Genomic DNA, 16764 nt, shown 5'->3' with positions numbered 1-16764 from the left:
AGACGTGGCAAATGACGCTATTCCTGATATCCCAAGAAAGCCAGGCAACATTGCACACTGCACACTGCACAAATTGGAGTGCTCCATTCGAGGTCCATTGGTTCCAGGGAGAACTTCGCCCCAGGGATGGGGATTAGCTGGATTTGTGGGTATAGAAAGCATTGCCATCGACCGTAGTATAGCAGAGACGCCTAGGAATCGCGGGAAAGGCTGATCACTATTGAAATGCCAGCTTAGTATGAGGCGACTGTGTACCAGTTGATTGATATCACTCCATTCAAATGATCTAAGCATTGATAAATAGATGTCATTTCTGCGGTTTGATATAAGGAGCTTTAAGTTTTCCTTTGTCTTTAAAGTTTCTCCTCGAGGGAATTTGGTAAACACTGTAATATATCGCTGCTTCTGGATTGATCAACTCAATTTGCCATTGTCGTTTGCTCTAATATTGAAAAATTACCATTGCCGCCTTCTCGGTTTCGTTTTTAACTGCAAATACATACAAAACAGATATATTACGCATACGCAGTGTGGCTTTCGCACATCCATCTCCATTAGCGCATACAAAGTTCGCCACCAGCGGCGATGTCTTGGCCTCCTTCATCTGCTAGTTTTCATGTGTCACTGAGAACATACTTGTTTATCTATAAAAATGTATTCTTTCGTGTTTTCCAAGTACGAATATTTTCAGATATATAATCCCTTACTTATGTGCTGTAAGCGTGCTTACTTGTGTTGTTACAGTTCTTGCTGTTATTTATCTAATACCCAAGTGTTGTGTCCGTAATTGTTTTCGGTGCATATGTAGCGACCACTTCGCTTCTTAAAACCGTTTGCTGTTAAATTCAATTTCAATGCTCGTTTGTTTCCATGCGTTTCGCTGCGAGGACTTCTCGTGGTGCTCCTTTGCTTTATTCCTTGCGGTGGTGCAAAGTTTTGTGTAAGTGGCCAGCCAGCCACCCACCCACAGAACTCCACCCGGCGAACACCACCCATTATTCGCCAAGTTGTTGCTGGATTTCTTGGCTGGTTGGCTGGTTGGCTGGTCGTGGTCGTGCATGAGAATGCAGCAAACGGCTTTTTTATTGTTGGCCATTTTGGCCATCGCAACGCCAATTTTGAAAGAGCCCAAATGGCCGAAAAGGCGGGCGCAACTGTTGCGGTTTCGTTTTCATATATGGGAGTTCGGTTTTAGTGCGCCCTCTTGAAATTGCCCGCTTAAATGGGGGCGGCGATTACCAGCAGCCGAGGCCAGAGCAGCAAAAATTGCAAAAAAGAAAAGCTAATTCTATTTTGCGGCTGCATTAACGTTCAAAATGCTCTTATTTTTTTTCGCTTTTTTTTGCTTTTGTAAATTTATACGAGCATTATACGATCTGCACTCGTTGTGTGCAACCCCCCTCGGCTTTGTGGCTGTCACATTTGGCAATTTCCATTATTTTATGTCCTCCTCATCTCCTTTTCTTTATCGCTCATCCTCGAAGCCAAAGTAAATTTTATACGCCACTTTTCGCGGCTAAACAAAAATTAAATAAAATTTAGCGGTCTTCTTTGGCCGCCCCAAAAGCCACGCACTCATCCGAGAAACCCCGACTCGACTCCCGACCTTCAACCTCCCAAAAACCACCCAAAAACCCCACCAAAACCCCCCAGAAACTCCAGCAAATCGCTGGTCCTCTGCTTATGGTCTGTCTAACGATTCCCGTCCAACTTGGCTGGCGTTGATTAGCCTCTGCGCTGAAGCCTGAATTAGGGCCAAAGACAAAAACGTGCCCCAAAAGCGAAACTTGAAGCCAAAGGCGCTGCCGGAACAGTGGAATAACGTGTTTGTGCTATGTAATTTAAATAAAATGCTGAAGGAGTGATTAAAAAAACGTAAATCATAGGAAATGAGGGTTTTTGAGGGCATTAAGTGAAGGAAAGCAAACAAGGTGTGCAAATGATACTAAACTCACTGGAACATATAATTAAATTACTCTTAAAATGAATTTTAGTTGAAGAAAGGGATGGCAGGGATGTAGTAAAATCAATGTGTTAGTTTAAAATAGCGTTTGTATAATTTAAAAATGATTTTAATTGGAAAGAAAAACATGTTTTTTAGAGTTTTGCATATTTAATCGAAAGCATTAAAGAAAATATACATTCCCTCTTTTTATGGAAATCAAGTTTTTACAATTTCCGCAAGCTTCAGTTCCTTCAGGAAGTGTATTAAAACTTTTTAAGAAAAAGGCACCATTTTCCGAATCCAATTTCCTTGACATTAACAATGAAATATTCAAGAAAAGTGGGCATACCTTGGGGATTTGTTTTCCCATTCGAACCACTGTGGCGCCGTTCGCCAGAATTATTTCCACTGTCACAGACGCTACCACATGGTGACGACTGTGACGTCCTGACGCACGGACACTGACGGCTGGTCTCATCAGGATATATGGTGGGTAAGTGCGGCGAGGGGCAGGACTGCGGGGGGAGGAGTGCTGGTACTGAGCAACATGCAAATGAGGCTGTCCCGTAGTTGGTTTTCCGCCTGGACGCTTCGCTGGCTTCGCTGCTTAGCCATTTTGGCTCGGAAAATGCCCTGGCCTTCAGAATTCAGCCAACAGGCTTCGCTCCTGTCATTGTCGTTTTTATGGACGCAGTTGTTAATAGAAAATGAGCTACACGCGGCCAGCTATCCGCCCATCCAGCCAGCCAGCCACTCGCTTCGCCATCTTGGCCAAATAATAAAGGCCTGGCCGGAGAGGCGCAAGAAACCGAAATGTTTTTATTGATGTAATTTGCATAAATTTACACTTGCCTCGCAATCTGTCAAAATATTTCGCTGGCCAAACGCCTCCCCCGTTCACTTGGAAAATCACCTCGGAATTTAGGACTCTTCGGGCTGTGGCCCCGCCTTTTTAATCGCCGCTTGAAAAGCTTTTGTGGCCATGGCCATCATTAAAATGGACTTAATTAAAAGTACAATGCAGCTGGCAAGCGGAGCACGTTGCGTATACGCAACGTTTGCCAAATGCGCTTAATTACGTCATTAGCAAAGTCAATAGAATTAGTTCTGTTGCCATTGTTGCAGCAGCACGCACATAGGTTCGCACATTCCGAGGCAGGAGTGTGGTGGAAAACGTCAGAATAGCCTGACATTTAATTTCGCACTTAAATCAAAATTAAATTGTTTAAGCACCGCTGCAACTGCACCAACAAAGGCAACCAAATGCAGGGATGTAAAGTCGTTGCCATCAAAACGCTGCAGCTGCAGCTGCAACCGCTGCTCCCATATTTTCCCCACCGGGTTTCCCCCGAATGCTCACCCGTTTTCCCCCAACTGACAATAACAATAGAAACTGAAGTGGCAAAACAATAACTGGCGCGTCGCGTCGGGATTTTCCGGGCATCAGCGAGACCGCACACACAAACACACAAATGGCCGCAAACACACACAAAATATGATGCCAACTTATGGAAAAGTCTGTTCTGGAGCGAAGGTTGCATAATCAGTTCAAGCGAAGTATTTCCACTTTGGGGCAAGTTATAGTTTAAAGACATTTATTTGTAGCAAAACAGGAACTATATATTCTAATACATGTTATTAACGAATCAATATCAATAGTTTACTTTTTAATTTGTTATTATTTTTAAAGTCCCTTATAATATAATTTCTTTTAATATACTGGTTTTTAGAAAGATAAAGATGATGCTGAAACATTTAGTTTTTCAATAAATAAAAATGTTATTTAAGTTAATAAAACTTTAAAATGTTAGAAAGAGTTGCAAAGCCAATTATATTTTTAATAAAATCGTGTGAGCTTACAAAAAATACATTTTTATTTTTCTGCAGGCAAGTGATACCTCTTCCTCTTTTCTCTTATTTTAAAAAATATTTATTTTTATGGTTTGATACAACATTTGAAACTTACCTCTTTGCTTCGCTGGCCTTTTGTCTATAGGCGCACATTACCATTTCCATTTTGCACTCCCGTTCCATTTGGTAGAATTTTCTTTTTCATTTTGCATTTTCATTTTCATCTCCTTTCGGGCTTTGTTATTCCTTTTTTCGGGGTTTTTCCCGCAGACCTCTTGACAAACTGCAGACATGGCCAATGTGCAATTCGCATCGACATCCGCATCCGCATCCACATCCGCACCGTGGAAAACCAGTCCTGCATGCAGTGGAATTCCCGTGAAGTAATTTTAAATGCCAGGCACCTTGCGCATTTTCCCGTCGCACTGTTGCGAAACCCAATTGCATTTAAATTGCTCGCTAATCAAAGCCTTGGAAAATCATTTGCATTTTTCGGCCCACCGTGCTGCGATGGCGATGATGAGCATGATAATGGCGCCCGGCGATGCCGACGATTCCATTTTGCTCCGTGCCATTGTCCCTGGCCAGCTTGCATTGTCCGCTCCTGGTCCTGTTTTGGTCCTGGTCCAAGGACCTTCCTCCGCACAGCAGTCTGGACTCAGGAGCCTCGTCCTCGTCTGGCCGCAAATCGATGCGCAAATTTTTACAACGCGCTGCGGTTAGCAGTCGCTGCCTCGGTTTGTCAACTGGAATATATTATTGCAAACAGGTAGCTCAGCTTAGCCATTCAAGTTGAATCCCCTATATACGTACTTTAATTAAAAAACGTGAATTCAAAAACCCTTTTGCTACGTCCCAGAATTTTGTTTTATTAATTAATCCAAAAATCTTGTAAATGTATACTCGTAACTTTGAACGTCTCTTATAAAGAATACTTTACTCCAGTCTGTAATTACTTTAATTCCATTTAGACCTCATATAATTTTATATTTAACTTAACATCCATTTTAATTAACCAACATTTTCCTTTTTACAGAATTGTTTTTGTATAATAGGCACACGAGAATTTCTTCTATCTCGTTGCTTCTGAAAACAAATATTTCTTTTGAGGTATTATAAAGTTCCCCAAAAACTGCATACAAAATTATTTCATTTTTTAAATGGTAAAAACACGAAAAGAATGCGTATTTGTACATATTTTATAGTGCTTTCTGCGAATTGGCTTTTTCAGGGTGTTGAAGTTTTCGTTTTGTAAAGCATTTCCACATTGTTTCCTTTTCTTGTTTTTTATTAAAAAATATTTCCCTTGGTCGCTGTTCGTCTGGGATCGAGGGTGTGCCACTGCCGCCGTTTGCTGCTGCTTGGCCATTCATTTTTAATTTTTATTAAAATATTTATGCAAATATTGAACATATGCCGGATTCGGTGACTGCCTGCTGTGCCCAAGCCCAGCGGCTTTAATATTGAAATTTCATCTGGTGTGCAAAAATCAAAAGCTATTTAATTAGTTGAAAGTGTGATACTGCGCAGCCCCACCTCTCATGATTTCCCGCCACGATTTCGGGGCGGTGGCAGTCTCCATCGACACTTGACTGTTAATTAATGCATGAGCTTCGCTCCACGATGCCAGACGGCAGTCGATCCCAGTTGTCCAGCCGCCTGTCCATCAGTTTCAGCTAGGGGTGAATATCGAACGGAAGGCTCTGATACAAGGTCCCAAATATTCACACCTAGCTAATACAATAATGGAGATAATCACTGCCGAATAACACTTAAGCCTAACCAATTACTTATAGCAATTAATAAAAAAAAACAATGATTAATGAGTAAAGTATTATAATTATTTATCTATCTCAATCATAGATTTACTTTTCAGTACCTACATCTCGAATAATTGAAATTTTTGAATTTTAAGTTTTGCCTATTGTAGTAATCTAAGTTATTCAAAAATCGAAAGTTACATATTACATGTTATCGTTAATATTTCTCCAACACCGATATTATCGATAGGTTGTCATCGCTGGTGCTACTGTCGCTACTGCACGCGCAATTAATTTCATATAAGTTTATTGTCGCCTCTCGACTGCATCCCCAAACCCTCCCCCCCAACCCTTACTTCCCCCCTCCGACAAATGCAATTGCGGGCAGCACAGGAAGATTTAATGGGGCTGGGATGGTGGGGGGTGGTAACAAATGGACTTAATTACGTGCGCGGAAATCAAGCATTTTCTACAAATTTACGCTCTGCCACGCCCACGACCGGTTGTGCAACCACCTCCGCCTCTGCATCCGCCCCTCGAATGCGGTTTACAATTCTCTTTTCTCGCCATTTCGGTTTGTTTGTATTTCAAATTAATCATACGCCCTGGTCCACGCAGCTGACGAACGGCGACCGGGTGTTAAATGCTGCAGAATAAATCTGATCGGTTCCCAGATTGACTTTCCGAGTTTGATTGGGAATTCGCAGAGAACTTCAATTTGGCCTTTGAAGAATATCATTTCCATTGCGTTTTAGCTGCAATATTTCGTGAATTACCAGATAAAGGATTTCAAATTTCTCTCAGAGTGTACATAGATAATTTATAATTACAAAGTGAGTACCATTTTAATGAACGATTTTTAAATGTAATACGCCTGAGAGTTCGCATTTGTGGAACACTATTCCCAGGGAACTCTCCTCGAACACTCCGCATCACTTGACCCTTCACATAGGCCCCTGACAGCTCCGTATCGTCCTTTTGCGTGTGTGTGGAGTTGTAAATGATCCAGACAACTGCCAATTTGCGCATCAATTGTTGAATAAAACATGATAATCATAATAAACCAGGTCGGAATGGGGAGGGCCTGGTCGCATAAAAAACACGCGTATACATATACATATAAAATAAATAAATTGCGAGGAAAATAAAATAGTAGACGATGGTCAGTGGTCTGGCACGGAGACCAGTCGTCATGCATAAATGAAATGTGAATCAAAGCGATACCCAATTGAAATGGTCAATGACCAAAGCCAATCTAGGATGAGACGAGGCTGGTTTGGTCTGCTTCATAAAATTAAGGATCGCCATGGAGGGGTGTCCTTTGAAAGGCAGTGCCCTGTGCAAATAAATAATTGTAATTGAAGGCAATTATTGCTGTTCGATTGGAAATAAAGTTTTGCTGCGGGGTCGGAGGGTGCATACCAAAGTGTTAAAGCGTTTACCATCAGTGTCCAAATCGGGATTTCCCATATGTAAATTATTGTCCCTAATTTACAGTAGCACAAGCTAATCATCCCTTTATTTAAAATTAAAATATATTTTAAATTAGTATGCTACATAGTTATTATTCAAATTAATAAAAAAGTAATCAATTTGTACTCAATTTGTAATAATAGTAATTGAATAATACGTTGTGCAAGTCATTTGTCAATTAACGAGAGAATTTATAGTTGTTATGTGTTTAACGCAGCACTCAAAATCGATAATAGTTTCTTTTACAGGCGATTCCCGCTTACATTTCAATAAACCGGAAATAAAATAGACGCGGAGCTCATTTTGATAAATTGCTGGAAAAGTGATATTCCCTCCAGCCACGAACACATTTCTACTTACACAGACACGCACCTACACACACACACACACACACACACACAAAGTCGTCCTTACACGGGGCAAATGGCCGTATCCCTTACTATAAGCCACCTCTCACCTCCCGACCTTGGCCAGCTCTGCATCTATAATTTGAAAAGCAAACTCATAAATATTCAAAAAAGAAAAAGGCGGCAACGTCCATCGTCGCATTATTGTTGTGTGGTGTGTGTGCCTGTGAGTATCTATGTGTGTTTTATATGATTCGCCCACTATAAGCACGGACATTGGGGGCGGGGAAAGCAGCCACGCCCAGCCAAAAATGCGATTTTCTTTTTAATATAACCAAAGATGCCGAAAAGGAGAGAATGGATGGTCGTGGTTTTACACAGTCATTAATTCTTGGTCCTAATAATACTATAACTATAAAGTTTTCATCACATATTGAAAAGGACATGAAATGATACAGTAACTAAATATTTCTATATTCAACTACTTAAAAAGAATGAAGGGCTTAGTCTTGATTAATCGTTGAGTTTATGGTTTATGACTTAACTGAAACTAATTTTGACTAATACCACTATAATGATTCATTTCTTCCAGAAGAATTGGATATTTTTCTGAGTGCACGAGATGACGAGAGTCATTGTATGTGAGAGCGTGAGTGCGAGTGTGAGTGTGAGCGGGTGAGTGAGTGTTTATGTGTGTGCCTGGCTTTTTGAAAAGTCCCAACCATAAAATTGAATAAACCGCATTGAAGCACATTATTTTTTATTAACTGCAGGGTAACCCTCTGGCGAAGGAGAGGGTCCTGCAGAGTGCTAAACCGAAATCCCGAGCAGGTTGTCCTTTCGGTCATCGCCTTTGATCCCCTGCCCCCAGTGTCCTGGCACTCTGTCATGTCCTGTGCTTTTGACCGACGTTTGTCAAATAGTCCTTTGCAATTTACACACTCGAAAACTTTTGTGCGATGGGCGAATGGGTTATGTAACGCTGCAAGATTACCGTTCTGGGTTTCGGTGGAAGGAAAAGTCAGAACAACAGATAACAGTCTCTAAAATACAAAAAGCATACACGTAAATATGGTTTTAAATACAACCATAATTTATTTATATACTTACAATTTTTATAAAACTATAAAGTGATAATAAATTATTATTTGTCGTAATACCAGCATTCTTCCGTGATCTGATTGCCATGAAAATCAGTCACGCTGTCATCTCCTCTTTTTGGGTGCCCATTTTTGGGGATATATCAGCATTGGGTGCAGCGATTGCTGGTTATGGTCCCCAGACCTATATCCTTTGTGTGCCTGTCTGTGTGAATGTCCCTCTCGAAGGAGTGTGTTTGTGTGTGAGTGTGTGTGCACTTGGCTTTCAAGCACCTTATTTATAAGCACTTTTAATGGAGTTGGCTTACGGAAAGCGCACAAGTGTGAGTATGCGGAGCCTGGCAGCATATTTCTTGTCTGTGTTCCTCCCTTTCTGTCCCTGGGTGTGTGTGCTTCAAAATCTGATTACGATTTTTATATGACACTTTGATATGATTTATTTGGTCATTCAGCTTTTCAAAGGCAGGCCTCCAAGCTGAGGCATTGCCTTTAACCCCTCGGTGGCCACGCCTCGCCGAAAGGGTGTCAATGGCTTTCGAAATATCTGCAGACCATTTCATTTTTGTTTTTCCCCAGCGATGAGCCAAAATAAAATTGAAGAGAAAAACAGGATTTGTCTTCCGAACATGATACACTTCTATAAATATTACATAGTTAATATATATAAATGGCAAAGTATAAACTAGATTGTCCCTAAAAATGGGTACAAAGTCGATGCCTATGACAATAACTTAATCAATTTAATTGGCACTTGAAGCATATAGTGATCTATTTATAGTACAATACCTTATTAACAATATCTTAAATATCATTTCTGAGTATATTATTTCCCTTCTAATGCCAAGCGATCCAGAGATAATTATACCCTTTGGAAGGGTACAAAAAGGAATAATAAAAAGGATCCTGTCTGAAGGACCAGCTTCCTACTTGTGCTTATGGCCGGATAATGCGAGGCTTCAGCCAAGTTATTTGCAACTGCTTCTTCTTGTTGTTGTTTTTGGTTGGCGATGGGTGGTGGGGTGTTAACGGGAACAGGGGTTAAGGGGCGGGGGCTGGCGGACCTCCTGTAATTGATGACCTTCGCGATACGTTGTCGTCATCCGTAGATCCTTTTTTTGGCTCTTTGGCTCTTTCCTCGGGCTTCTTTTCGGTTGTTGGTTGTTATTTTTATGGCAGGGCACTAAAAATTTTCTTTTTTAAATTGAATTTAATGAAAGGCGTGAGCAAAGAGAGCGGAACATGGCAGGAAAAGGCCACGGGCACCATATTCAAATGGCATTTTCAAATAAATACGGTCGCACTGGCCAAGGGATTCCCTGAATCGTTTCCAATGAAAAATCGCCCATAAATATGGCCAGTAAATTTAGTTTAACGATTTTAGGGCTATGAAATTCGCTTATCAGCTTTCGTCGCGATCGGTCGATTAGCTATTCTTTAAACAACAAGTGATCTCGTGGGTGTTCTTATCTCGCTTCTTATCGCTTACAAATCAAATTTTTAGACATCGCCCACGCGGTGTCCGCTGATTGGTGCAATTAAACTCAGATAACAGAGTACAAAACGCACTTTACTTCTCTGCCCTAGGGGCTAGAGCTTACCTCTCGCTCGCTCTCATTGCTGGCTTGAGCTAAGCAATAAGAACAACAACCAAATATGAATTGTGATGATTAACTTATTTTTCGTAATAGAAAAATTTGTTTAATCAATAATGGACAAGAAAACGTCATCTAGCTCAGAGCCCTTAGTAAGGTCATTTGATGCTGAAAGGATGAAAGAAGTTGCTGGTATGACACCAGCTGATATACGCGCTATAATCGCAAGAGACATAGCCTTAAATCTAAACATGCCGCCTATTGAATTAAATAATTCATACGCAGTTACGACCAGCTCTGCCACATTTGTTACTAGCACAGTCACAACGTCCGTTGTGAATACTACTATAACAAATACAGTGCGTTCACGAACTAGTACTAGTGTTTGTTCTTCACTAGAGTCGCCCCTGAAAATGCCTAACATACCAACTCATCCTCCTAAAAGTTGTGTGTTTCAAATGCCACTTGTCTCTCTTAGCAGAAAACAAGCTAATACAGGCAAAGCATCAAAGACAATCAAGAAATCCAAAATTACACCAATCAATGTCATGAATAACTCAACTAAAACGTCTGGGGTGAACACCGTAAGCAGCAACCGCTTTGCTGCCCTTGCAGAAGAGGCTGAGGAAGTTCTGGCAATGGACACCTGTGCAGATGATGATATCCCTACCACAAGCTCACGTATGCAGCAAGGACAGACTCCGCATACAAGGGTTTTCCCGAAACCTCCAGCTATCTGTGTACCCAAAATTAACAGCATTGATAAGTTGGAAAGAGCACTCAATGCAGTTATAGTGGAATCAGACTACGACATCCGTACATCTAGATCGGGCATCTCTAGGATATATACAACTGACGCAATGACATTCAGAATGGTAGTCAAAACACTCTCTGAATTGAATTGTGAGTTTTGGCACCACCAATTGAAGGAGGACAAGCCATTTAGACTGGTCCTTAAAAACATTCACTCCTCTGTTCCTAAAGAATTAATTGAGCGAGCTTTCTCTGAAAAGGGTTTCTGTGTTCTCAACACTTACTGCCCGAGGAGACCTGATTGGCGAGAAATTCCAATTGAAGATGGATCTGACGAGCAAGCAGTCAATGCTAATACTAGACAAAATCTATTTTATGTCAATCTTAGGCAAGCACCAAATGTGTCTGATGCATTAAAAATAACCCATGTGGGAAGACACAGGGTTACTGTAGAGCGTGCCAACCGGAGAAAGGATCTGGTGCAATGTTTTAATTGCCAAGACTTTGGGCACACCCGAAATTACGGCCTTAAAAATCCAGTCTGTGGCAAGTGTTCACAGGATCACCAAACTAACTCCAACTTATGCCTGGCAGGTCTACCAGAGAAGTACATATGTGCGAACTGTGGACAAAATCATGCATCCAACGACAAAGTCTGTCAGGTGAGAATTGAGCTAATCAAAAAACTAAAACCAGCTGTTAGGTTACCTAAGGACGGACTAAGGCAGGCTGGAAGGCCCAGCACCAACAACTTCACAAATTCAGAGGCACAAATTATTTCTGAGTCAGTAGTTAAAAATGGCTTTTCTTACGCTGACATGGCTCGTCAAAATACGAGATTGAAGAACAACGGCTTGGAGAAACCAACCGTTTCTCGCCCAACTTACATACCGGACGAACACGGAATTGATCATAAATTTAAGATGCTGGAAAAAGCCTTACAGGATGTTAATTCCCGAATGGATCAACTTTTTAGGCTTGTTCAGGAGTCGATGGATGCCAACAAAGCATTCCGTGAACTGGTACAAAAACTAATTTCCTAATGACTGCGACAAATATAAAAATCGGATTATGGAACGCACGGGGACTCCTCAGAAACAACGATGAGCTAAAAGTCTTCCTTGGTGCCAACTCACTGGATATAATGCTGGTTACAGAGACCCACTGCCAGTCTTGCCATAATTTGTACTTTCCAGGATATGACATTTACCATGCAAATCATCCTAGCGGTAACTGCAGAGGTGGAGCAGCAGTGCTAGTAAAATCTGGTATCAAACATAGTCCAAAGGCCTCCATGGTATCGTGGAAAATGCAAATAGCGAGTGTAATTGTACAAACTATCAGCGGTAATGTAGTAATCGCCTCCACCTATCTCCCCCCCAATGAATCCTGGGCCAGGGCTGACTTCGACCATCTGATTAGTTCGTTTGGCAACAGATTTATACTAGGAGGCGACTTCAATGCCAAACACCAATGGTGGGGTGGTATCAGATCGTGCTCACGTGGCAGGCAACTTCAGGAAGCTATTGCCAACAGTTCATGCCAGATCCTAGCCACAGGCGAACCAACCTTCTACTCATACAATTCCCAGCTCACTCCGTCTGCGCTGGATTTCTTCATCGTCAATGGTATTCCAGACAACAAGCTCTCTGTAGACAAGTGCTACGACCTGTCCTCTGACCATTTGCCTTTAATTGCTGTCCTTCATCATGAACCACAACTAAAAACACGCAGACAACAATTACTTCCACCTGGCTCCTCTGTTGAGATTTTTAAAGCTGAATTGGAAAGCAGGATCAGTTTAGACATGTACCTAAATAGCGCTGAGGAAATCGAAGAAGCAATTTCAAGTTTTATGAGCAAAGTACAAATAGCTGCTGCCTACGCCAGCCCAAATTCCTCCCAACACCCTGGTCATCATCAATGAGGGCAATTGCCTCCAAATGCTGCTGCACTCTTGTGTCTCAAAAGAAGAGTACGAAGAGAATACGCTAGAACTGGAGATGCGCGGGTTAATTCAATATATAAAAGGTTAGCAAACCGTCTCCAAAAAGTTCTCAAGAGCTCCAGACAGGCTGAAATTGACGCACACTTGGAAAATGCTAGTCCGGATGCATCATCCAACTACTCTCTCTGGAAACTAACCAGACGATTCAAAAGGCAAGTGGTGCCAAAAGCCCCATTAAAAAACCCACTAGGCGGCTGGTGCTTATCTGATACAGAAAAGGCTGAAACATTTGCAGAAAATTTGCAGCAAAGATTCCAGACACTCGACATTGCGGACGATTCTATGCATACTAAAATCCAAGCCTCCCTAGAAACTCCGTACCAAATGTCCTTGCCTGTAAGCCCAGTGTCATTCGGTGAGGTTTCATTGTTAATTAAGCAGCTCAAGCTGAAAAAATGTCCTGGCGAGGATCAGCTGGACAACAGAACCATTAAGAACTTTCCATTCAGAGCGGTTCTGTTCATAGTCCTCATTTTCAACACGATTCTGAGAGTGGGGTACTTTCCCAAGCTGTGGAAATCGGCTCTTATTACAATGATTCCCAAACCAGAGAAGCAGCCCACTGAAGTCAACTCGTTCAGGCCGATCAGCTTACTTCCGGCATTAGGAAAAATGCTCGAAAGAGTTATCTTAAAGCGGATTCTCAATCTGGACAGCGTGTCAATGTCGATTCCTAAGTGGCAGTTTGGATTTCGAAAAAGCCACGGTACTCCAGAACAACTACATCGTGTTGTTAATTTCGCACTGGAGGCTATGGAAGAAAAGGAATACGCTGTGGCGGTTTTCATGGATATCCAGCAAGCCTTCGACAGGGTGTGGCACAAAGGTCTACAATGTAAGCTTAAGTCCTTGCTTAATCCGCAACTACATCAACTAGTAACCAGCTTTCTAGAGGATAGGACGTTCTGTGTAACCATAAACGGAATCAAATCTTCGAAAAGGCCAATTTGCGCAGGAGTTCCTCAAGGCAGCGTTCTCGGCCCTACATTGTACTCTCTGTACACTGCTGATATGCCAACTCCAAGATCGGTCCGAACTGTGGACACAGATGACGTGCTTATTGCAACATACGCTGATGATACCGCAGTTTTAGTCAGAAACCCCTCCTTGGTCATTGCCGCAGAAGCCTTACAGGAGTACGTTTGTTCCTTCGAAAAATGGGCGCAGGATTGGAACATAGGAATAAACAGTAGCAAATGCGCAAATGTTACGTTTGCGACAAGACCTGGAAGCTGCGGTAACATAACGCTTCTTGGGTCCGTGCTGGAGCATAAGTCCTATTATAAATACCTTGGGGTCATCCTGGACAGGAAACTTAACTTTGGACGTCATGCTACATTGGTAAAGCATACTATGTTGTCAAAAGCTGCAAAAATGTCTTGGCTCATGTCTCCAAGGAACAAGCTCTCCCTAAAAAACAAGGTGGCCATTTATAAAACAATCCTCAGCCCGATTTGGAGATATGGTCTACAAGTTTATGGAATTGCAGCCAAAACACATATAAATAAAATCCGTATAGCTCAGAGTAAAATACTGAGAACAATGTGCAATGCTCCCTGGTACATGCGTACTAGTGACATAGAACGAGATCTGGAAATAGAGAAGGTTGGTGACGTTATTCAAACGCTAGCTCAGAAGTATGAAGACAGGCTGAACCGGCATCCAAATGTTCTCGCTAGACGATTGTTACGGCAAAATGTAAGGCGACGATTAAAGAGACTCCACCCACAGGATCTATCTTTTAGAACCATGTCGTAATAAATATTCCTTGTATTAGTTGTCAATAAGTATTTAAAAAGATAAAACATCGAATATAATCAAAAATTGTTAACTTTATGTCTAATACAATAGTATTACTATGTCCTATTCCTTAAAGATATAATTGTTTAGGCTGCCTGAAGGTAGCAGTACAATAATTTAAATTTTACATGTATCCAAACTTTTTAATAAAAAAAAAAAAAAAAAAAAAGGGCTATGAAATTATTGATATAGGCATATAAGAAACGATTCAAAGAATATGCTGAAAATAAGAACAGGATTTACGACTGAAGATAATACAAATAAATTAAAGCTTGAGAATTTCCATTATTAAAATAAATTACCTTGTTTTATGTTAACTAAGAGTTTGGCATATTTTTAAGAATTCGAATACGCGAAGGTCCCGGTAACCTCACAATCACTCCGCAATAAATCCTATTGTGTAAGCGAACTGCGGAAAAAAGTAAATGAATATAAATAAATAAAAAATAAATCGCCCGATGCAAAGTCCAAGTGCTTATCCTGGCCATTTTTATGGGCCCGCTTCAACTTTGTTGGCCGGCTGTTATATATATTTTTATTGCACAAAAAGATTTGCCCTCTTTGCCGCCTTTCCCCTCTAATGCCCCCCCAGTCCCGCATCCTGCATCGTTATAATAATTATTGCAGGTATTAAGTCAAGTAGCCGCAAAGAGCCCTCGTTACCCCTGGCTCATCCAATCAGCCCTTTGAAACGAGGCCCCATTCCCAGGGACATTTTTTTTGTTCGTGGTCACTTTTTCATTGCCCTTTTTCCAGGGCCTTGCATAGCAATAATTCTGTCCCTGCGCCACAGTGGAGCTTCAATACTTTAACAAGCATTTTTCGAATGAACTCTTATTAGCTAAGTTAATCAGTAGTGCGAGCAGGCTTGGAATGACCAAAGTAAAAACAGTAACTTATATTTTTGTCAATTTATTATGCAAGTTCTAGTTATACAAGCTCTGCTGTACTGGTTGGGATATATACTATATATGGGTAGAAACCGCAGCGATTTTCGCGCAACACGGCCTTTTGCGGATCACGTTCATCTCCAGGGGACAAAACTAAATTGTGTTTAATTAATTTTTTGTTGCATAATTCGGGGATTTTAGTTTTACGCCGCTGCAAAATGGCAAAAATACCAAACAGTTTGCGGTTGTTGGTGCATCAATGTACAGCAACAAATGTACCGCACACGTGTACCATCAACAGTCGGTTGAAATACTTAAAGGAGGGCAGATACCAAAGTTCTGTGACATAAATATGTAAAAACAAAGGGATTTTTAATTTTTGAATTAAAACCATAATCGTACACAATGATAGTCTCTGCTTTGTATGCTAGCCAACCTTTCGCCTATTACCATGTTTTAATTGAGGGCATGTGTTTTCCCCACTAAAGCAATTGAAATTCGTTAGTCTTCGGGCTCGACCCTTTGGTAATGAGTTTCTTGGACAATCAGATCGCAGTACACAGGCGGGAATCATTCGATTGACAATATATCCTGGCTTGCACACACAAGGACCTCCGCAGATAAAAATGCAATTGGGCTTGCTCTTGGAATCACACGTTTCTGGACAAGCTGTGGGACAATCATCCGCCTGCGTTCCATTTATGGAGCAATCTACTTTCTCAGAAAAGCACTTTGCCGCCGAAAAAGTGATCAGTACCACAAGCGTGAATACTTCCCACTTCCACATACTATTTACGTGTAATGCGGTCTCTAAATAAATTATATAACAAATAAACATTGAATTTATGCATAACACTTAGGTGAACGCATTGTAATGTGAGGGAACGAATTTCATTAGTAACATTAAGTAACATGCTTTTGTTGCAAAGCTACCGTTTTAACGGACTTGACTACTTTTGACCAGATTCGATCAGTTTACAGAAAAACGATGTGCGACAGTCACACAATTTACAAATAAGTGCAACACTCAAAAAATGTAAAGGGAAAATGACTTACCGTGTGCAAATCTAAATCGTTTTACTTCTCATCTTCGTCCTTCTAAAAAAGCTTTCCATAACACACTTTTGGATGTCATATCTTAGAATTCAAGATGCGTTCCCAATACTAACAACATATTCCGGCATTTACAAGAAGCAACACAAATTTTGTTGCATCTTCATCTATCAGATTCTTTGGGATCATACT

The 16764-nt window shown here is 41.1% G+C and overlaps 1 protein-coding gene across 1 annotated transcript; it reads right to left on the bottom strand.

Annotated features, from left to right (window-relative positions):
- Positions 1-15574: 15574 nt before the first annotated feature.
- On the bottom strand, positions 15575-16315 carry LOC122617656 (accessory gland protein Acp62F). The gene has a single exon (XM_043793582.1). It carries the CDS (start codon positions 16304-16306, stop codon positions 15947-15949), a length of 360 nt encoding a protein of 119 aa, XP_043649517.1. The 5' UTR covers positions 16307-16315; the 3' UTR covers positions 15575-15946.
- Positions 16316-16764: the final 449 nt, after the last annotated feature.

This window comes from Drosophila teissieri, chromosome 3L (genome assembly GCF_016746235.2).
Source record: "Drosophila teissieri strain GT53w chromosome 3L, Prin_Dtei_1.1, whole genome shotgun sequence".
Lineage (NCBI taxonomy): Eukaryota > Metazoa > Arthropoda > Insecta > Diptera > Drosophilidae > Drosophila > Drosophila teissieri.
The sequence above is the reverse complement of the archived record's forward strand: the minus strand, read 5'-3'. Positions and strand labels throughout refer to the sequence as shown.

Excerpts from the sequence above, each read along its gene's own strand:
- LOC122617656 (XM_043793582.1), bottom strand. The coding sequence starts at position 16,306 with ATGTGGAAGTGGGAAGTATTCACGCTTGTGGTACTGATCACTTTTTCG.